Source organism: Cibotium barometz, chromosome 43, assembly GCF_041138505.1.
Source record: "Cibotium barometz isolate CiBa-2024 chromosome 43, ASM4113850v1, whole genome shotgun sequence".
Classification (NCBI taxonomy): domain Eukaryota; kingdom Viridiplantae; phylum Streptophyta; class Polypodiopsida; order Cyatheales; family Cibotiaceae; genus Cibotium; species Cibotium barometz.
In genome coordinates, this window is record NC_141088.1 from 28,366,504 (window position 1) to 28,383,983 (window position 17,480).

At 43.5% G+C, this 17,480-nt stretch overlaps 1 protein-coding gene across 4 annotated transcripts; it reads left to right on the plus strand.

The window, feature by feature from the left end:
• The first annotated feature begins 1,035 nt into the window (after window positions 1-1,035).
• On the plus strand, window positions 1,036-6,325 carry LOC147613761 (mitochondrial ATP-independent inner membrane protease subunit 1a-like). Of its 4 annotated transcripts, none has more exons than XR_015263265.1 (5): window positions 1,036-1,275; window positions 1,365-1,589; window positions 1,683-1,793; window positions 5,315-5,661; window positions 5,743-6,325. XR_015263265.1 is itself a non-coding variant. In XM_086781738.1 (4 exons), the coding sequence occupies exons 1-4, from the start codon at window positions 1,141-1,143 to the stop codon at window positions 5,345-5,347; spliced, it is 504 nt and encodes a 167-aa protein (XP_086637864.1). In that variant the 5' UTR covers window positions 1,036-1,140; the 3' UTR covers window positions 5,348-6,325. The 4 variants fall into 4 exon arrangements, 1 of the variants encoding a protein (XP_086637864.1); XR_015263264.1 differs by having other exon boundaries at window positions 5,315-5,572; XR_015263266.1 differs by having other exon boundaries at window positions 5,315-5,572; window positions 5,747-6,325.
• The last annotated feature ends 11,155 nt before the right edge of the window (window positions 6,326-17,480 follow it).

A 17,480-nucleotide genomic window follows, 5' to 3' on the forward strand; every position in this document is an offset into this window, starting at 1 on the left:
GATAGAAGTAGATAGAATGCAAGCTCTTTCGAGGGAGAAAAGAGCTTGCGTACACTGTCCGAGAGAACTCGACGAGGTTATCCCACAAACAAGTGTCGACATCGTTGTTGTTGATGCCGATAGTGACAGACATCTCCAGCATCTTCAGAGTGTCACGAGTTGGGAACTTCGGACACGGAGCCGGTGCATCCAATGGACAAGCACTACACAAAATTGATAACTCATCGACCTTCTTCCTCTTCATGGTGGCACACGACGTATCGGAGCTGCCTGTGATCCACATACGCATACAGAGGAAGATTGAACACAGCATATAGAGGAGATTATACGTACAATAGTAAACAACAGATGACAACATCACCTGAAGAATGGGCTCTCCAACCTTGAGATTCTGCAAACCAGCCGAGCCTTCGGGCAGTGTGAGGATGCGAGGAGGAATATTTTCTTTATTGGACTCACATAATGTGGCTTCACAAGGAACAACGATGATAGCGCATGCATGGAGGGCATAGAAACGCGAGCAGGCGTGAAAGGTGATGGTATCGAAGACGAGACGGTGCATGCAGGAGCAGAGTTGGCTTTTTTACGCACATGCTTGGACAGAGCCATAGGACCACATGACTTAGACATAGCGGAAATGCCACGAACACAAAGGCTGCCTAGCAACACAAATGATATAGCTTACCAAGATGCACCAAACATAGCAACATGATAGAAATGCAAGGACAGCGCAACACATCCAGATAACTCCAGAGAACCACAAGCGGCATCGAGAAGGCAAATCCCGATGAGGCATGAAAAGCATGCCTGCATCCACAGAACCTGCATCCATCGAGAAAACAAATCACGAGACGAGGCATGAAAGGCATGCATGCCTCTGAAGACCATGCAAAGCACGATGCTGACGTGTAAAAAGAACATGCTACTCACACGTGTGAGCATCACTTTCTCTTCACATCTTTTAATAAAATAGACAGCGCAAAAGGCACGTCAAATTAATAAATTAATATACCGGCGCAAACAACATTTTCGAACATATTTTGAAGGATTTCATTTTTATTCGACCCTTTTCCAAAACCTAATTAATATACTTAGGTATTAGGAGGCTCGTGGTTATGTCCGCCAAACTCGGGTTCAAGAATGCCTGCTGCTCGGAGGCTTTATTTTCAAGAATGGAAGCCAATAGCAAGAGAGCTATGGGAGAGGTCGCTCCTGGTCGCCCAATTCGTCTGCTGCCTCCATGTCTTCACCAACCACGTCGCGCAAATCCATCAGGTGGCTGTTTATTGTTTGCACAGAATAGGGTAGAGGTTTGTGTTTTCATGTGGTTCCTTTTTTTAGGGTTTCCGGTACTGTTTGTGCAGGTCATTGGGCCCAGCATGCTCCCAACCCTGAGCGCAACAGGTGACCTCCTCCTTCTAGAGCGCTTGTCTACAAAGTTTCAGAAGATCAAGACCGGTGACATAGTGATGGCCCTCTCACCAGAAAACCCTAGATTGATGGTCTGCAAGAGAGTTCTGGCTCTTGAAGGAGACAATGTATTCGTCTTACCAGTGCCCGACAGTGGAGAGGTTGCCAACCATGTTCTGGTTAGTCATCACAAGTATTCTCTTTGGCTTTTTTGATTTTCCTTGAACTGGAATGGATGGTTGCTCTCATACGTTGCCATGCCCTTGATGCAGGTCCCCAAGGGACATGTATGGCTTCAAGGCGATAATACATCGAACTCAACAGATTCCAGACATTATGGGCCAGTCCCCTATGCCTTACTTCAAGGCAAGGTTTGCCTTCGGGTGAGACAAGCAGTCTCGTATCTTGTGAATGTGTTTCTAGCTTTTGGAATAACAGTGGCCACAAAATATCACATCCAACAATAAGCTATTTTTGGTGTGTATATCTGCATTCGTATTCACACATTGTGTATGTGTATCTGTGTGGGTGTGGGTGTACCAACTACTTTACAGAGCCAGAACCACAGTTTGGCATCCATATTCTGGTTGCCTTCTGCCTGGCCTCTCATCATGTGTCTGTGTGTGTGGTATGCATGTGTGTGGGTATGGGTGTACTAACTACTTGACAGAGCCAGAACCACAGTATGGCATCCATATTCTGGCTGCCTTCTGCCTAGCCTCTCATCACGTCACATGTAAGACTGGGTGCTGGTATGGGGGATCAGAGTAACATAAGACTTGCTAGATGTGCCCTCTTAGGGTCGGCAGAGACCACTAACCAGCTCCACTTGATACACACATTAGATAGTACACCACACTAGGGTTGGAATGACCCCCCCCCCCAAAAAAAAGGAATAGCTTTATTCTAGTATGGAAATTGGAGATACAAGAGCAAGGTTACCAAGCACCAAATTTCCAAGAACAATGTGAAAATGCAGTAAAATAGATGCTCCCAGCTTCAAGCCACTAAGCAAGAGGAAAGAGCCCCCTGCCCAAGCCACGTAGCAAGGGGAGACGATCATCCAAGTCCAAGACAAGGGGAGATTCTAACTTCACAGCAAGCTTGTGTGGATCTCACATGCAGGACCCAATCTCACATAGGCTACTACGTGGAGCTGGCAAGGCTCAAGTCAAGCCCAGTCTCACAATAAGCTAATTGCACCCAGGGACAACGCTCCCCGGTCTTTAGCAGCTTCAAGGTACTCTTCGTGGAGTTTAGGTCAATGCCCGTGCACTTTTCAAGCATGAGGAGTGGCTGTCTATGTAGCAACAGTAGCAGGTTCTTCTCTTCAATCACCTGGGCACGAGAGAAAGTCAACCAAGGGAATCGCCGCAGCAGTCTGGATGGGAAAACTGGCTTTACAGCAGTAGGTACAGGCTGTAGAGCAGCTTGCATGTGCTGTTCTGGTGCTTGCAGGCGTCAACAGGCAGAAGAGCTGACCGCACGGGTGATCATACACTTGGTGTACCGTCACCATTTGGCCACCCAAATGGTCTTTAACAATCTCGTGCCAATTTACGAGGGCTAGGCAACCTTCGTGCTGCCCATATATTGAGGCCAATGTGTGGATCCGAGTGCGTGGGATCCCAGTTTCGTGCCCATTGGGGGCCAGTGTGTCGATCTGAGTGTCAAGGATTTGGGCTTTCCGGTGTACCAGATGTGTGCCTTGGAATGCCGTGTTGTACATGTTCCATGACTGGGACATTTGTTCGTGACTAAGTGTACATGCACACATGTTTGCATGTTTGAAACTGTCTTTGTGTCAACTCTTTTCATGTGACTGCCTACTATGAATTTCCAGTTCACAAGACTACCTGAGAACTGTGCGAATGCCTTGTATTCTGACGCGTTTTGTGGCACGTGAGCATGTGGTAAGTGTACTCTAAACCTTTAATTTAATCCATTAAAGGTTTATAACCTTTGCAGGTTCACACTCATTAAAATTTCAGTGGACAACTTATGAAAGTGCCTAAGTGCCTGGGGCCCAACTTGGTGGGCACCTTGGTGGCCGTTGTGTGTGGGCCGGCACCCCATATCCACCCATGTGGCAAGAGAACCAAAAGTCACTCATGCTCTCTCTACAAGCTTCTATCGTCGTCGTCTTGAACTCCATCCCTCCATCGTTTTTACTTGTAGAGGAGGCTCCACCCATCCATTTGCAAAACCGAGCGGCGAGCATATATGTGTGATCCTCATCAAAATGGTGCCATGCTACACGCCTCAGCATTAGTTTTGGGGCTGCTTCACCAGGGTGGCAAGTACGAACTGCCACATCATCAGCACAGGTGGCTGAATTGCTGCTGTACGGTTTCCGTATTCTACCCTTGACCATGCATATCCACCAAGGTCATGTATGTGGGCACCCCAAAACAAGTGTGAGGGGTAGCCCATACCAACCATTAGTTGTGCTTGGGCACCCCACGCAGGACAAGGCGAAGGGAACCTGACTCTTTTTGGGTGTAGAGAATGCCTATGTGCTTTGAATGCTTGGTGCCCATTTTTCAGGTGTTCACAGACACTTATGAGTGTGTGTGAACTCTCTTCCTTCAAAAATTTGTCTAAGTCCAAAGCAAGGCTTTAAAGCTGATTTCTGGCCTGACATTGGAGCCGTGCAAAATGACAACCGCTGTCAACAATCAAAGGCATCCACATGGTCTTGTAGCCAATAGTTCTAGGTGTCCCTGGTGCTACAAGGTCGACCCAGGCAGCACATGCAGCACAGAAAAAACGTGGCATACTTTTAGTAAATCATCTAGACAGCACAAGAAAACATGAGCAATGCTATGTATCTTGGAAATCCCCGTTCTCAAAACTTGTATCTGTCCTGTCACACTAGGGTACCCTGGTGTGTGTGTGTCCCTAGTGACACTGGTGGCACATCATTGCCAGTCTCAGTCTCTCATTTAGTCACACTAGTAGAGAGCAAGCTCAACCAGTCATATTAGCTATCTCTAGTCACGCTGGAGATGTGAAGTACTAGTCACACTAGCAGTGTCACATGCACATGTGTGGATATACTTAACCCTGTATTGTAGCTAGGATTAGGAGCCCTTTTTAGGCATTGACCAGCTATTCTATGGGAGGGTAACAGGCTGTAGCTGAATGTGATGTGGGATGGGGGTTTCTCATCATAACATGTAGTCTCTTCTATTAGCGATACTCCTAGAATGGCATATAACTAATGCCATCCATGCACTGCTTCTCCAAACGTGCAAAAGAGTGAGTAGTCACAAGACAGTGCTGATGTGACACACCAACAGGAAGTCAGGACCCAACTGGGCAGCCTAGGCCAGCCAGCACCCAGGGCAGCCCAGGAATGCAAACGACCAGCACTCAGGAACTGTTGGGCAACATCTGGGGCATCTGGGCAGGGCCATGGGCATTGGTTGGGCAACATAAACGAGTGAACACCATCCGTAGCCAGTCATGGGCAGGCTGAGAGAACAAGACAGGCCAACCAGGCCCCCCTATATAAACAGGCGTTGGATATTCATATCCATCTCATTCTCTCTGGAGCACAACAGTTAGGAGCGACTCTCTACAGGGCTGAGCAAAGCGGAAAACGATCTGCAGTAAAGGACTGGGCTGAGCACTGGCAGCTAACAGCAGTCAATTGGCTGAGTGAAGGAGTGGTGTTAACTTTTGTACTTATGAGGCTTCAGTTGTATCACATTTTCTCGGTAGGAGAAGGGTACAGGGTGTTGTGCTTGTGTTTTCTTGTTCCACTGCACTTCTGTCTCTTTTAAACACTTGTAGGTGGCACAACTATACTAAAGTTGAAATTATGATATGCTCCAGATTTTATGAAGGCGCGTTGTGAAGGTGTCTGTCTTATAACACTACTTATTCTGTTTAAATGCAGATATGGCCACCTGACAGTTGGAGAAGGTTTTAGACTCCAGCGGTTTGCTGTTACATGGCTTCCAGCTTTTTGGCTAGTGTGGATGCAAATGCTAGAAGGGTACACGACACATACAGATCTCTGAATGGAAAAAGAAACCAGGAGCTACATGGCATTCCTGTATATTCATGTGAGATGTGGGAAACTTTATAAGGTGGACCATTCTTTGCTCGTGATTCATCTGAAATGAACACTGATGTCACTGATGGAACTTGGAAGGTATGTATGGTAGGTATCTGGCTATTGCCTCCAGCCTTAGGCTGCGATGACCTTCAATGGTTTTAATCCTTCTTATGATTGCATTCAGGGTATACTCTCAAATTCTTATTATGTTTGCATCTAATCAATCCTCCTTCACGTATTTGATTTTGCCTTGCATTTTCTGTCAGAAAGTTGTCATTGGTAAAATGGCTGGCTGAGAAGTGCATGGATTTTGAAAGGCACAACCTTTGATCTTGGTATGGTCAAAATATTAGGAGCAGCCAATTCCACTTATGATTTCCCCTACAGGGGTGTGGAGATTCTAAAAGATCCAATTCCTTATTACAAGTTTGAGAAGGTACTCAAGCGAGTGATCAGGGTAAAGAGTGGAGGGTGATGACAGCCGTGCTGCATGTAACAGCTAGATTTGTATAGTCGAGGCAGTGGGAAAAATCAACCAGCTTGAGTTCTTTTGAATACCTGGCTCTAGAGAGTGGAAGTGATGAATGAAAGCAGGTACTGCTGACATGGTGCTTGATTTGGTTTGCTCTTGGTCGCAACTGCAAGGTTGTGCTGAGTTATTCCATCATACCAGTGTGATGACCATGCAAAATCTTGATCCACTTTAAGATTCCAGTCGACTAGCTGATGTCTAATCTTTACTGGGCAAAAAGGTTGTGAAATCTTTTGAACTTAGTGTTTTGCAATATGCACCCAAAATGTTTTTTTGGGTATCATTTATTAATTATTAGTTTTGCGATTTTGGCGAAATGTTTTTTTGGTATCATCTATATATATATTTTGGGTACTCTTAAACTCCTCATGCTGACCACGTGTTCGCACGCTTGAACACGTGGCTGCATTGCTCCTCTCGGACGGCTGCGTGCTCTCCTGCCTCCGCAGCACAGCTTGCAAAAGGCTTCGAAGCACACACACCCATGGGGCCCTTTTAACTGCCGCAGGTATGAAAGGTAATTTTTGAACTGCTCTTGTAATGTATGCTAGCCAATTTTTGTCAAGGGATTTTATCATCTGTAATTTTTGTGAGAACATGCAAACATCATAGGGATTTTTAAGTGAGGTTAGAGGTGGGTGAATAATAGACTCTTAAGATCATGTGTGGTCAGTGTGCAAACACTCCTGAGCTATAGGAATAGAGCAGCCTTTGAGATGTTCTATCTGGTGTGCTCTATACAATGTGGGGTCAATAATGAGCCAAAAGGAGAGTGCCGAGCAAAGGGGGTAGGCTTGCTCTAAGAAAACCGAGACTGTATTTTATATGCCATGTTAGGCCATGTCAATAATTGTTAACTACTTTCTGATCATTGACTATTATAGCTTTATGTGCACGTTGCATAAAAAGTCAGTGATCCAGCCTACTAATTCCACCTGCAACTGGCCTGAATCATTCCATTGAGACTACATGGTGCACACACAATGGTTCTCACAAGCAGGAAGATGATCCGTTTCTTTGCTGTATTGAGTGAAGGTGAAAAGCCCATGGTTCTGTGAAAAGGTCATGGTTTAAAAATATGCCTTTAGAAATCTAATGACGTCAAAACCCTACGCTCTACCTATGCCAGCCCAAAGTGGGGAACAAAAGACCAACGTTCATCCATAGTCATCCATGATGGTCAAAGCAACGGCCAAGGATCTTGAGATATGGTCGTAAAAATATGGTATTCCATTAAAGGGATGCTACCAGCAATACGCAAAATGAAACCGTGGGCAGATCAACCACACAAAGATTTGTGCCCCATCCTGCCCATTGCACCTTCTACTTGATTGCTTAAGATTGTAGAAGCATTACCAAAACTCTTTGAAGCCATTCCCAATTTGGCTTTTATTTGTCTTCTTACCCAATGAAATGTAGTCAAAACTCCACATAGAAGCCAACATGAACATGCACATGGTCATAGGGAGGTGGGCCTTTTTTAGCAGCCACTCTGAGGTTCCCGACCAAGAAAGACAAGTGCGCTTGGGATGGTCATTGCAGTATTTGTATATTGCATTGATTAAGTCAACTTGTTTCGACCACTTGTAACCAATGGAGAGAATCTTTCAAGAAAGACGAGTGTGCTTGGGATGGTCATTGTAGTAGTTGTATACCAATTGCTAACTTGCATTGATTAAGTCAACTTGTTTTGACCACTTGTAACGAATGGAGAGAGAATCTTCCAAGAAAGACAAGTGTACTTGGGATAGTCATTGTAGTGCCTGTATACTAATTGCCAACTTGCATTGATTAAGTCTTGTTTTGAAGGTGGGATAGCAGCACACAAAGACCCGCAAAAGGCTCATACAAATCCTTTCTGTGTTTGAAGACATCTTCAAAGTACTTTGGTAGTGTTAAAAGACGTGCATCACCAATTGTCTTCACAATGTGTAGCGGTAAGGATTTGAGCCAAAAAGGACTCGATTTTAGGCCTTTGTATGATTGCATAGTCACTATTGGGCATGTCGTATGTATTCTTCAAGTTATAGTATATGCATCAAGTAGTTAAATATCCCTTGGTCTCGAAAGCCCTCTTCAACATAGAGAGGTCATTGCGTAGCTATCGCACACCATGATTGACCATACATCTACAAAGTGGAATTCTTGGTAGAGGAAAACCATTGTATAGTGTGAGAGCCTCAATAATAGATTATCCTCAATGGCCTTTAGAATAAGGTCCTCAACCTCCATTTCTTGCTTGCCTTTCCCCTTCTTTGCTATAGATCCAGGATTCTCATCATGAGCTTTTGGGTTGGCGTCGTCATCTTTTTGCACCTCATCATCTCCCCAAGTCTTGGCTGTTGGTGGCTCTTGCTCTTTTTCTTCAAGTTGTTTTCTCTTTCTCCCTCCCTTTTGTCCATCAACTCCTACCTGTCTTTTCTTAAGAGGCATCACATGTGCAACATGAACTGCAAACAACAATACACTCATGAGAGTTCACAAACAAGAAAAAAATAAACAAGTTTTTGCAAGATACAACTTGTGAGTACACAAAACTACATCTAAAATGCATCCTTAGCGAGAAGCTCCTTAAGCCATTGTTGCTCCATGTGTCACTTTTTAGCTTATAGTAAGTGTCAAATGCAATCTGATTATCAAAACTATTTAACTTTAGCCCTTAAATGTTGAGTCCTGCTAGTTTTCTATATTTTTTTTGAATTTTCAACAAGTTTGAATGCATGTAAATGTCATTTCCTTCAAGAACTGCACGATACATGCAAACACATATCTACATGCACTTGAAGGACTAATTCCGACAGCCAAGGATAGGGTTCTAGGGGGGTGGCCCAGTGAGGGCACATACACATATACATAAATGCATAAACACACACACACACACACACACACACACACCAAGAACATACAAGTCTTCATACAAGGTGGAGATTAATGATATGAAGAAAGTATCTATCCAAAGGCTTTGTAGGTCTCTGAGCCAGTACTGCTTCCCCTCCCAGTCTCTTTGGTTGCCACGCTATGGAGCCTACTTGATGTTATAGTCGATTGTTGTGGGAAGCATCAATTGTGATGAAGAGCTATAGAAGGTCCCCATAGTAATATTTGTTGGACATTGCTTAACCTCTAACAATTACTTTTTCCATGCACAAACCCAAACATGGGGGTTGTGTATATCCCAATATTAATATTGATACCCTTTGTTGCCCACGTACAAGAACATTGATGCACCACCACTTTTAGTCGTTAGATGAACTGCATTTTTCTAGAACATCGATGCTTTGTTATAGTAAGTCTTGATGATATTTTAGCATATGTATATATTTTTTTGGAACAACAATTATATATATATTGATATTAACATCCCTTTATAGAAGGCATACATCAAAAACTTAGTAGACATCTAATTTCCAGATTTACAAACAAGTTTTCTTATTTTCTTTGACATTAGAAAAATCACTTTCTTATTTTCTTTGAAATAAGTTTTGCTTTTAAAAAAAATCAAACTTTCTTTAAAAAGTTGAAAACTTATTTTGTAATTACTATTTCGTAATGAAACTCATCTAGAGGACTAGGGTAGTGAGGTCCCAAGAGGCTTCTTCTTTGGCAAGCCTTCACTATAGGGTGGTGGCAACCAAGGTAGTGAGGTCCCAAGAGAGGGCTCTATGACAGAGCTTAGCTTCTATACAACAACTAAAACAATTGGACCGAGCCTACTAGTTGATGAGATGAAAGCTCCGATAGCATTAAGAGCTATTCAGTCACAATAAATACTTAAGTTCTTTTATCACTCCCATACCACAAGGGTGACAAGATGAATAAGGAGTTCTTCCGGGCACATGGATACAGGATGCCTGGTGAGCAAGTGAGAGCACTAATGGAGAGCTCAGAGATTGTATGTGCAGAAGGAGCTCCTGGGGTTGGCCAAGGAGTTCTACACTTCTCTTTCCACATCATAGCTTGTTTCGTTAGGGGTGGAGCAAGCCAAGCAGTGTGTTGAGATGTACCTAGTGGGTGGTACCTTCAAAGATGGGCAGCGCAATGAGTCTCCTTATAGAGTTTGAGCTACTCGATGTCATTCTTAGCTAGAGGAGGAGAAATGATGAGGGGAGGATGTCCTGGTCACCACATCGGAGCATGTTTGGGTACGATGGTATGGGGAAGAGTGGGTTTTCCATGGCCTCTTAAGCACTAAGAGACTTGAAAAATCCACACTGGGTGCTAATTACTAACCCAAACATGCTTTGATGATGGTGACCAAACTTTGCAAGCATGTGGGGGGGATCTCGCTCTTCCCCATACCATTGTACCCAAACATGCTCCGATATGGGGACCAAACTTTGCGAGCATGTGGGGGGAAGAGCGGGATTTTCCATGGCCTCTTAAGCACCATAAGAGACTTGAAAAATCTGCATTGGGCGCTAATTGCTAACCCAAACATGCTCCGATGGGTAACTAAACTTTGCACGAATGTAGGAGGACCCACATTCGTGCACCATAAGAGACTTGAAAAATCTGCATTGGGCGCTAATTGCTAACCCAAACATGCTCCGATGAACTAAACTTTGCATGAATGTGGGAGGAGCCACCCCCACGTGCTTGCAAAGTTTGGTCCCCATCGGAGCATGTTTGGATACAACGGTATGTGGAAGAGTGGGATTTTCCATGGCCTCTTAAGCACCAAGAAACTTGAAAAATCTGCACTGGGCACTAATTACTAACCCAAACATGCTCTGATGGGGACTAAACTTTGCGAGCATGTGGGATGACCCACCCCCACATGGTCGCAAAGTTTGGTCCCTATCGGAGCATGTTTGGGTACGATGGTATGGGGAAGAGCGGGATTTTCCATGGCCTCGTAAGCACCAAGAGACTTGAAAAATCGACCCAGTGTGTTGCGATGCTAGCGGAGGCCATCTCTAGGACTAGGGTAGGCGGCCTCCACTAGCCCTTCGTGTAGTTGCTATAGATCTTCCGTTTGTGCCTTTGTAGACGGTCAAAGCTCTTGGCACCCAGGTGGGCATCGATGTACGGAGTACCATGGAGAGCATCGTGGTGCGCTTGTTCTCACGATCGATACCAACGCGACAGATGTCAAGGTATTTACACATTTATTACTTCTTAAGTTTTTTCATAGTCATTTGTTTACATGTTTATATATACTTTTCTATATTTTTAAAATGAGTGGCATGGTTGATTGTGTCATGTAGGGTCCCATACCTACCAGTGGGAGACTCACTCAGGAGTTGATAGAGGCGAGAGCAGAGATTGACCGCCTTAGAGCTGCATTGTGGACGACAGAGGCAGCCACTGTAGAGGCACGCCATGCAAGAGAGTATGACATCTAGCAGGTAGGTTTCTCTTGTACGTAAAAGAGTTAATTAAGGTCCAAAGTTATAAATTTCTTTAAGTAATAGCTAATGAGAGAGTAATCAATTATTTGTATGCTTTACTTTTTGATAAGGCTCAGACTGAGGTAGAGAGTTTTAGAGCTGAGGCGGAGTAGCACATGATTATGGAGTGGATTGCACAGCATAGGACAAAGCAGTTGATGTTGTATGTTCGGGAGTTCCGTGGATCTTCAGACGTGACAATGCCTTACTTGCCTCTATATTTACACCTTGTTTTACAGAGGTTTTTTGAATGACCTCTCCCTCTCAGGATGCACCACCATTCCTCTGTGGTGACGCCTATTGCGCTCTATGCCTCAAGGACATTGACAATACTGGTGGATATGCTTTGGAATGTGGACATTTTTTCCATTTGTCTTGCATCACCCAGGAGCTAATACGCTTCTCAACATGTCCCTCTTACTACGCACGCATCAACCTAGTGACATACAGAGTTTTGGGCATTGACGATCTTCACCTAGGCTTTGCTCGAGTTGATGCTAGGACTGGCATGCCACTTGATTTTACCTCAGTTATACTGACTTAGGACTCGACGTCGTCGATGACTGAGATCAGGAGCCTGAGGTGCCTCTAGAGATTGAGTGGAGTGCACATAAGTTTGATGCATACCAGAGAGTCCTTCACGAGAGCCAGATCACAGCACACGAGCGTGTTGGTGGTGCTGGTCCTAGTGGCACCTCGGGTGATGGTGCTGGCAGTAGTGCTGCTTCTCATGAGCAGCGTGTCCTTACAACAGAGGAGCTTACACGCACAAAGTGGTAGGCATGTACCATTGCTGATATAGATTTTGGGTTTACAGACAGAGACGTCTTACAGTAGCACGACGTAGAGAGAGGGAGAGGGCTATAGCAACTTATGTGATGTTGAGATACGTGGTGCCAAAGAGCACAAAGAAAAGGTAGGGAGTGAGTCATATGAACAAGAGAATAAGCATGCACAATAGAAAAAAAAGAATAGACTAAGGGTCTAATATCAAAGGTTGATTTGTATGGTCACTTGTAAAAGGTGAAATCAATGGTCAAAAGGTGACACATGGAAAGCACAAGGTTGCACATGTAGTGTGAGCATTAATGAACACATGGTTGACACTAGGGTGCACAAAAAGCATGGATTGGAGTTCTTCCCAAGAAAAATAAGTATGGGTGTATGAAACTTGATTATTACAATGAGATTATAAAGTGTATGCTTTAATCAGTGTGTCATTGATTAATCCTTATCTTAATCTTATATTAATATTTTCTTAATTTTTCATTATGGACTTAATCACTTACTATAAGCCGCCCTAGATTCATGTATTCTAACATGGTATTAGAGATTGGCTGGGCTAGCTCATAGTAGTAAGAGATTAGAAGCCTTAATTAAGTAGGAGATTTGTAAGTTTCATTATCTTTGATTAGTTAATAACTTAATTAACCATTGATTATTCATTAGGATAGTAAGCACTCTTGATCTCATCCTCGTGAGTGTAATAAGGTGTAGCAAAGAGAATAAGTGACTATGGGCCAAGCGCTATAAGACAAGAACCTGAAGAAGACATTGGTCACAAGAACTAGCACACCTTTAGAACAAGGTGTTGGCCACTAGGCAGAGGAGGCACATTAAGGCACCAAAGGGAGTTGCGCATCTCAGCAGGGTCACGCAACAACAGTAAAGAGGTGACGAGAAGATAATAGCCAAAGCAGAGAGAGTGCTTCATAAGTGCTGGTTGTGTGGCTGGATTTTGTTAGCTAGACTATGAAGAGAAGAAGTAGTGGTGGGTTGGAAATCTCCCCAGCAGCGTGAGTACATGGGGTGCACAAGGGAAGCAACAAAAGCATACCATCAACATTGACAGTAGAGTGCAGGGAAGAAATTACGCCTGTGTATCTTCCACAAATATACAGGAAACTTCAGTCCGTGTAGTGGCAAAATGTCAATGGCCTCTCTAAGGCATTGCAACCCGCGCATCATCCTCACCAATAGAGTAACGTGGCATAGATCTGAGCGTGAGGTGAAGGAGGTGAAAGCAGTCGTTGGCATCGCACAGATAGCTTGAGAAGAACTGCAACAGTGCCGGCACAAAACACAGAGGGCAAGAAGAGTAACCTAGAGCAGCAGATGACCGTGTGGGCAGTAGACGACCATGGGCAGTAGTACATCGGCTCCAAAGTGATAAGGTTTTTTTTCAATTAAACAATTATAAACCCTAAGGTTGAAAAATGTCTTCACACCTTGTCCCTCACAAGGGAGAATTCACATGCTCTACATGACATTTAGTTCTAGGGATGAAATGAGAATGTTGCTGCACATTAGAGATGCATATAATCATGATTGTGAAAGCTAAAAGCTCATATAGCATTCATGCATCATCAAAAAGAGCTTTAATTGAAAAATTACCATCAAGAAAATCTTTTTATAGAAGTGAAAGACCAAGCACAAGCATCAAAGGCCACCACATCAACAAAGTCATCATCATCGACATGTTCTACATCAAACAACCTCAGCATCGATAAACTCTTAACAAAAATTATCATGTTGTAAGCAGCCAAATGAGCACGCGTAATATCACAAAATCAACCAACTCACTACCCAAGCCAATATTGTAAAGGCCACCAATTGAGTAGGCCAAAAATCATTTAAAATGTTGTAACACTCGACTACATGAGAGCCTCTGAGTCACCCAGCCAAGTTAGAATTAAGGGGAGCGAAATGAAATTTGTAAACCTCACATCCAACCACCTTGAGTAGCCTAAAGATTTGGCACCAAGGGGGGGTGTTGAGATACATGGTGCCAAAGAGCACAAGGAAGAGGTAGGGAGTGAGTCACATGAACAAGAGAAGAAGCATGCAAAATAGAAAAAAAGAATAAACTAAGGGTATATCAAAGGTTGATTTGTATGGTCACCTTGTAAAAGGTGAAGTTAATTGTCAAAAGTCGACACATGGAAAGCACAAGGTTGCACATGTAGTGTGAGCATTAATGAACACATGGTTGGCACTAGGGTGCACGAAAAGCATGGATTGGAGTCCTTCCCAAGACTATAAATATGGGTGTATAGAACTTGATTATTGCAATGAGATTATGGAGTTTGTGCCTTAATTATTGTGTCATTGATTAATCCTTATCTTAATCTCGTATTAGCATTTTCTTAGTTTTTCATTATAGACTTAATCACTTGCTATATGAGCCGCCCTAGATTCATGTATTCTAACATGGGACTCGTGAGCTCCCGAGTATACCAGCACCAGCTTATGATCTTGCCTTTGAGGCAGACCTTCCCGCCGCCGCAGATATTCGACGACCCTCGCAACTGGCAGAGTCTCCTCGACGTGCACGTCGACCACCAGTCAGAGATGATGATATTGATTGGATTCTCGTTGATAGTGACTAAACTTAGATTAGTTGGGTTAGCTCACTTACATTGTACTTAGATTTATTGGTAGTGACTAACCTTAGACTAGCTGGGGTAGCTCATTTTCATTATGCCTTGATCTTTTGAGTTAGTGACTAAACCCAGAGTAACTGGGTTAGCTCACATTCTGATGTACTTAGTTGATGTTTATATCATTATGAGTTTTTTCATTATTGAGGATCATTACATTTTAGTTGATGTTCATGGTTTTTTGATTTTTTTAACACTTTCGCTATCATATTGCTTGTTGAAAATCCCCATGCCATCGTACCCAAACATGCTCTGATTGGGACGAAACTTTGCGAGCATGTGGGGGTGGGTCCTCCCCCCACATGCTTACAAAGTTTGGTCACCACATCGGAGCATTTTTGGGTTAGCAATTAGTGCCTAGTATGGATTTTTCAAGTCTCTTGGTGCTTAAGAGGCCATGCAAAATCCCGCTCTTCCCCATACCATCGTACCCAAACATACTCCGATGGAAATCAAACTTTGCAAGCATGCGGGGGGAACCCACCCCCACATGCTTGCAAAGTTTGGTCCCCATCGGAGCATGTATGGGTTAGCAATTAGCACCCATTGCGGATTTTTCAAGTATCTTGGTACTTAAGAGGCCATGGAAAATCCCGCTCTTTCCCATACCATCGTAACATGCTCCGATGGTGGGGGGACCAAACTTTGCAAGCATGTGGGGGTGGGTCCCCCCCACATGCTTGCAAAGTTTGGCCCCATCGGAGCATGTTTGGGTTAGCAATTAGCACCAAGTGCAGATTTTTCAAGTCTCTTGGTGCTTAAGAGGCCATGGAAAATCCCGCTCTTCCCCTTACCATCGTACCCAAATATGCTCCGATGGGGACCAAACTTTGTGTGAGATCCCACTGCCCCCTCTGCGCACCGGATTCCCGAATGGTAGCAGTGGAAGTAGCTTCCTCTTGCACGGGGCAGGGTTTCTCACTTGGGGCCTCGCCCTCAAATGTCCGGGCACGAGACTAAGCTGGTGGTCATCCCGGAAACCGAAACCGAGAGAATTTTCCCTGCCCAAAAAACGGGGACGATTCCACCATTTTTATTTTCTTAACGAATTTCTCTAACAAGGTAAAAATACTTAACTAACCTTCATTTGATTAAATCAGATAGAAGGGAAACTATTACAGACTTAACTTGAAGGAATCAACGCTTTTTTCCTAATTGAATCAGGCACAACCGTTGTTGATCTATTCATTAGAGAAGTCTTCAGGCTTTTAATTAAACTCTATTGATTCCAGCCTAACCCAATCCAGTCCCCATGGGTTAGCCACCGCCCAACCATTGGAATTGGTAGAACCAGACAAGTACTCACCCACCCATAATTGAATGCCTTTCTTAACTTTTGCTTTAGAATACAGATATGTACACACTCCTCTTTAAACTTTAACTTTTAAAACAATCCATTGACAAACAATTATTGGTTACAGATGTCATAACTCAAAATTTTCATTCAATCCTTGTTTCTCACAAAACAGTATCACTCTGGACTCTCCGTTGAGACTAGCAGGTCAGCAACGAGATCCAGTAATAGATTACAATAATTGTCTCGTCATCATACATAAATATATCTTCCACGACATACGTATGGGTGTCCTAAGCATCGTGAGCCCGTGCATTGCCTGGTCAGAACCCTCCAGGATCCTCCTTAGGTGTCCTGGCACTTCACTCACAGGGACCGCTTCATCGGCCCTTGCCCATCGTACTGGAAGCACACCATTTTTCACCATACCCAGGCTGGTCAAGAACCCTCCAGGATCCTCCTTAGGTGTCCTGGCACTTCACTCACAGGGACCGCTTCATCGGCCCTTGCCCATCGTACTGGAAGCACACCATTTTTCACCATACCCAGGCTGGTCAAGACTTGGGCAGGTTTTTGCCGCGTGAGCCGTCCTTTGAATACTCCCTGCCAGCTGTTGCAACCGAACTTCCTTTAGAAAAACATATATACCAAATGCTCCCTCCAGCATTCTGGCGTAAGACATTCCTTTAAGAAAATAGGGTTTCTATGCAAGTTTTCAGTTTTGATTTTCTTTTGAATACAATGAGTATATCTTAATTCCATATCCCAAGACTTCTAGATCACAGGTCTGGATTCCCAAGCAAAATTCCTTGAATTCTGTAATCTTGATCCTCATATCAAAATCAAAGGTCTCAATTTAATTTCAGATTCGACGGGTGATTTGATTGAATTTTCCTGAACTGATCACATCGTCTTTTCTTGAAATTGACGAAGGAGATTAAGTTGTGGTCATAGTCTGATTCAGGGTTCGAGTCTGGAAAGGTTCTCCCTGAACTATTTTTCTCGAAGAGTAATATTTCAATTACTACTTTACTGAATCTCATTCATTGAGTATTTTGCTTAACTGAATTCAAAACTAAACACGTATTCTTATGAGGAATAAATTAATCATTTATCTAAAATCTCGACTTTTATAGATCTTCTGAATTTTCTCATTACCATCCTAGAGAATATGAAACAGTAGAATTTTCCTTCACAGAGTATTTACTTATTCATTTACCAATATTCATGGGATTTAAACAATGATTAAGAGAACTCTCATTTTGATATTAAAAAAAATTTTGTATGCATCTATTTATGCATAAAATTTAACTTTTATGGAAATAATGTGTGGCACCGTATTCCAGAT

Coding starts and splice junctions, on each gene's coding strand:
- LOC147613761 (XM_086781738.1), top strand. CDS start 1,141: ATGCCTGCTGCTCGGAGGCTTTATTTTCAAGAATGGAAGCCAATAGCA. Junction 1,276..1,364: donor ACGTCGCGCAAATCCATCAG/GTGGCTGTTTAT, acceptor CTGTTTGTGCAG/GTCATTGGGCCCAGCATGCT. Junction 1,794..5,314: donor AAGGCAAGGTTTGCCTTCGG/GTGAGACAAGCA, acceptor GTTTAAATGCAG/ATATGGCCACCTGACAGTTG.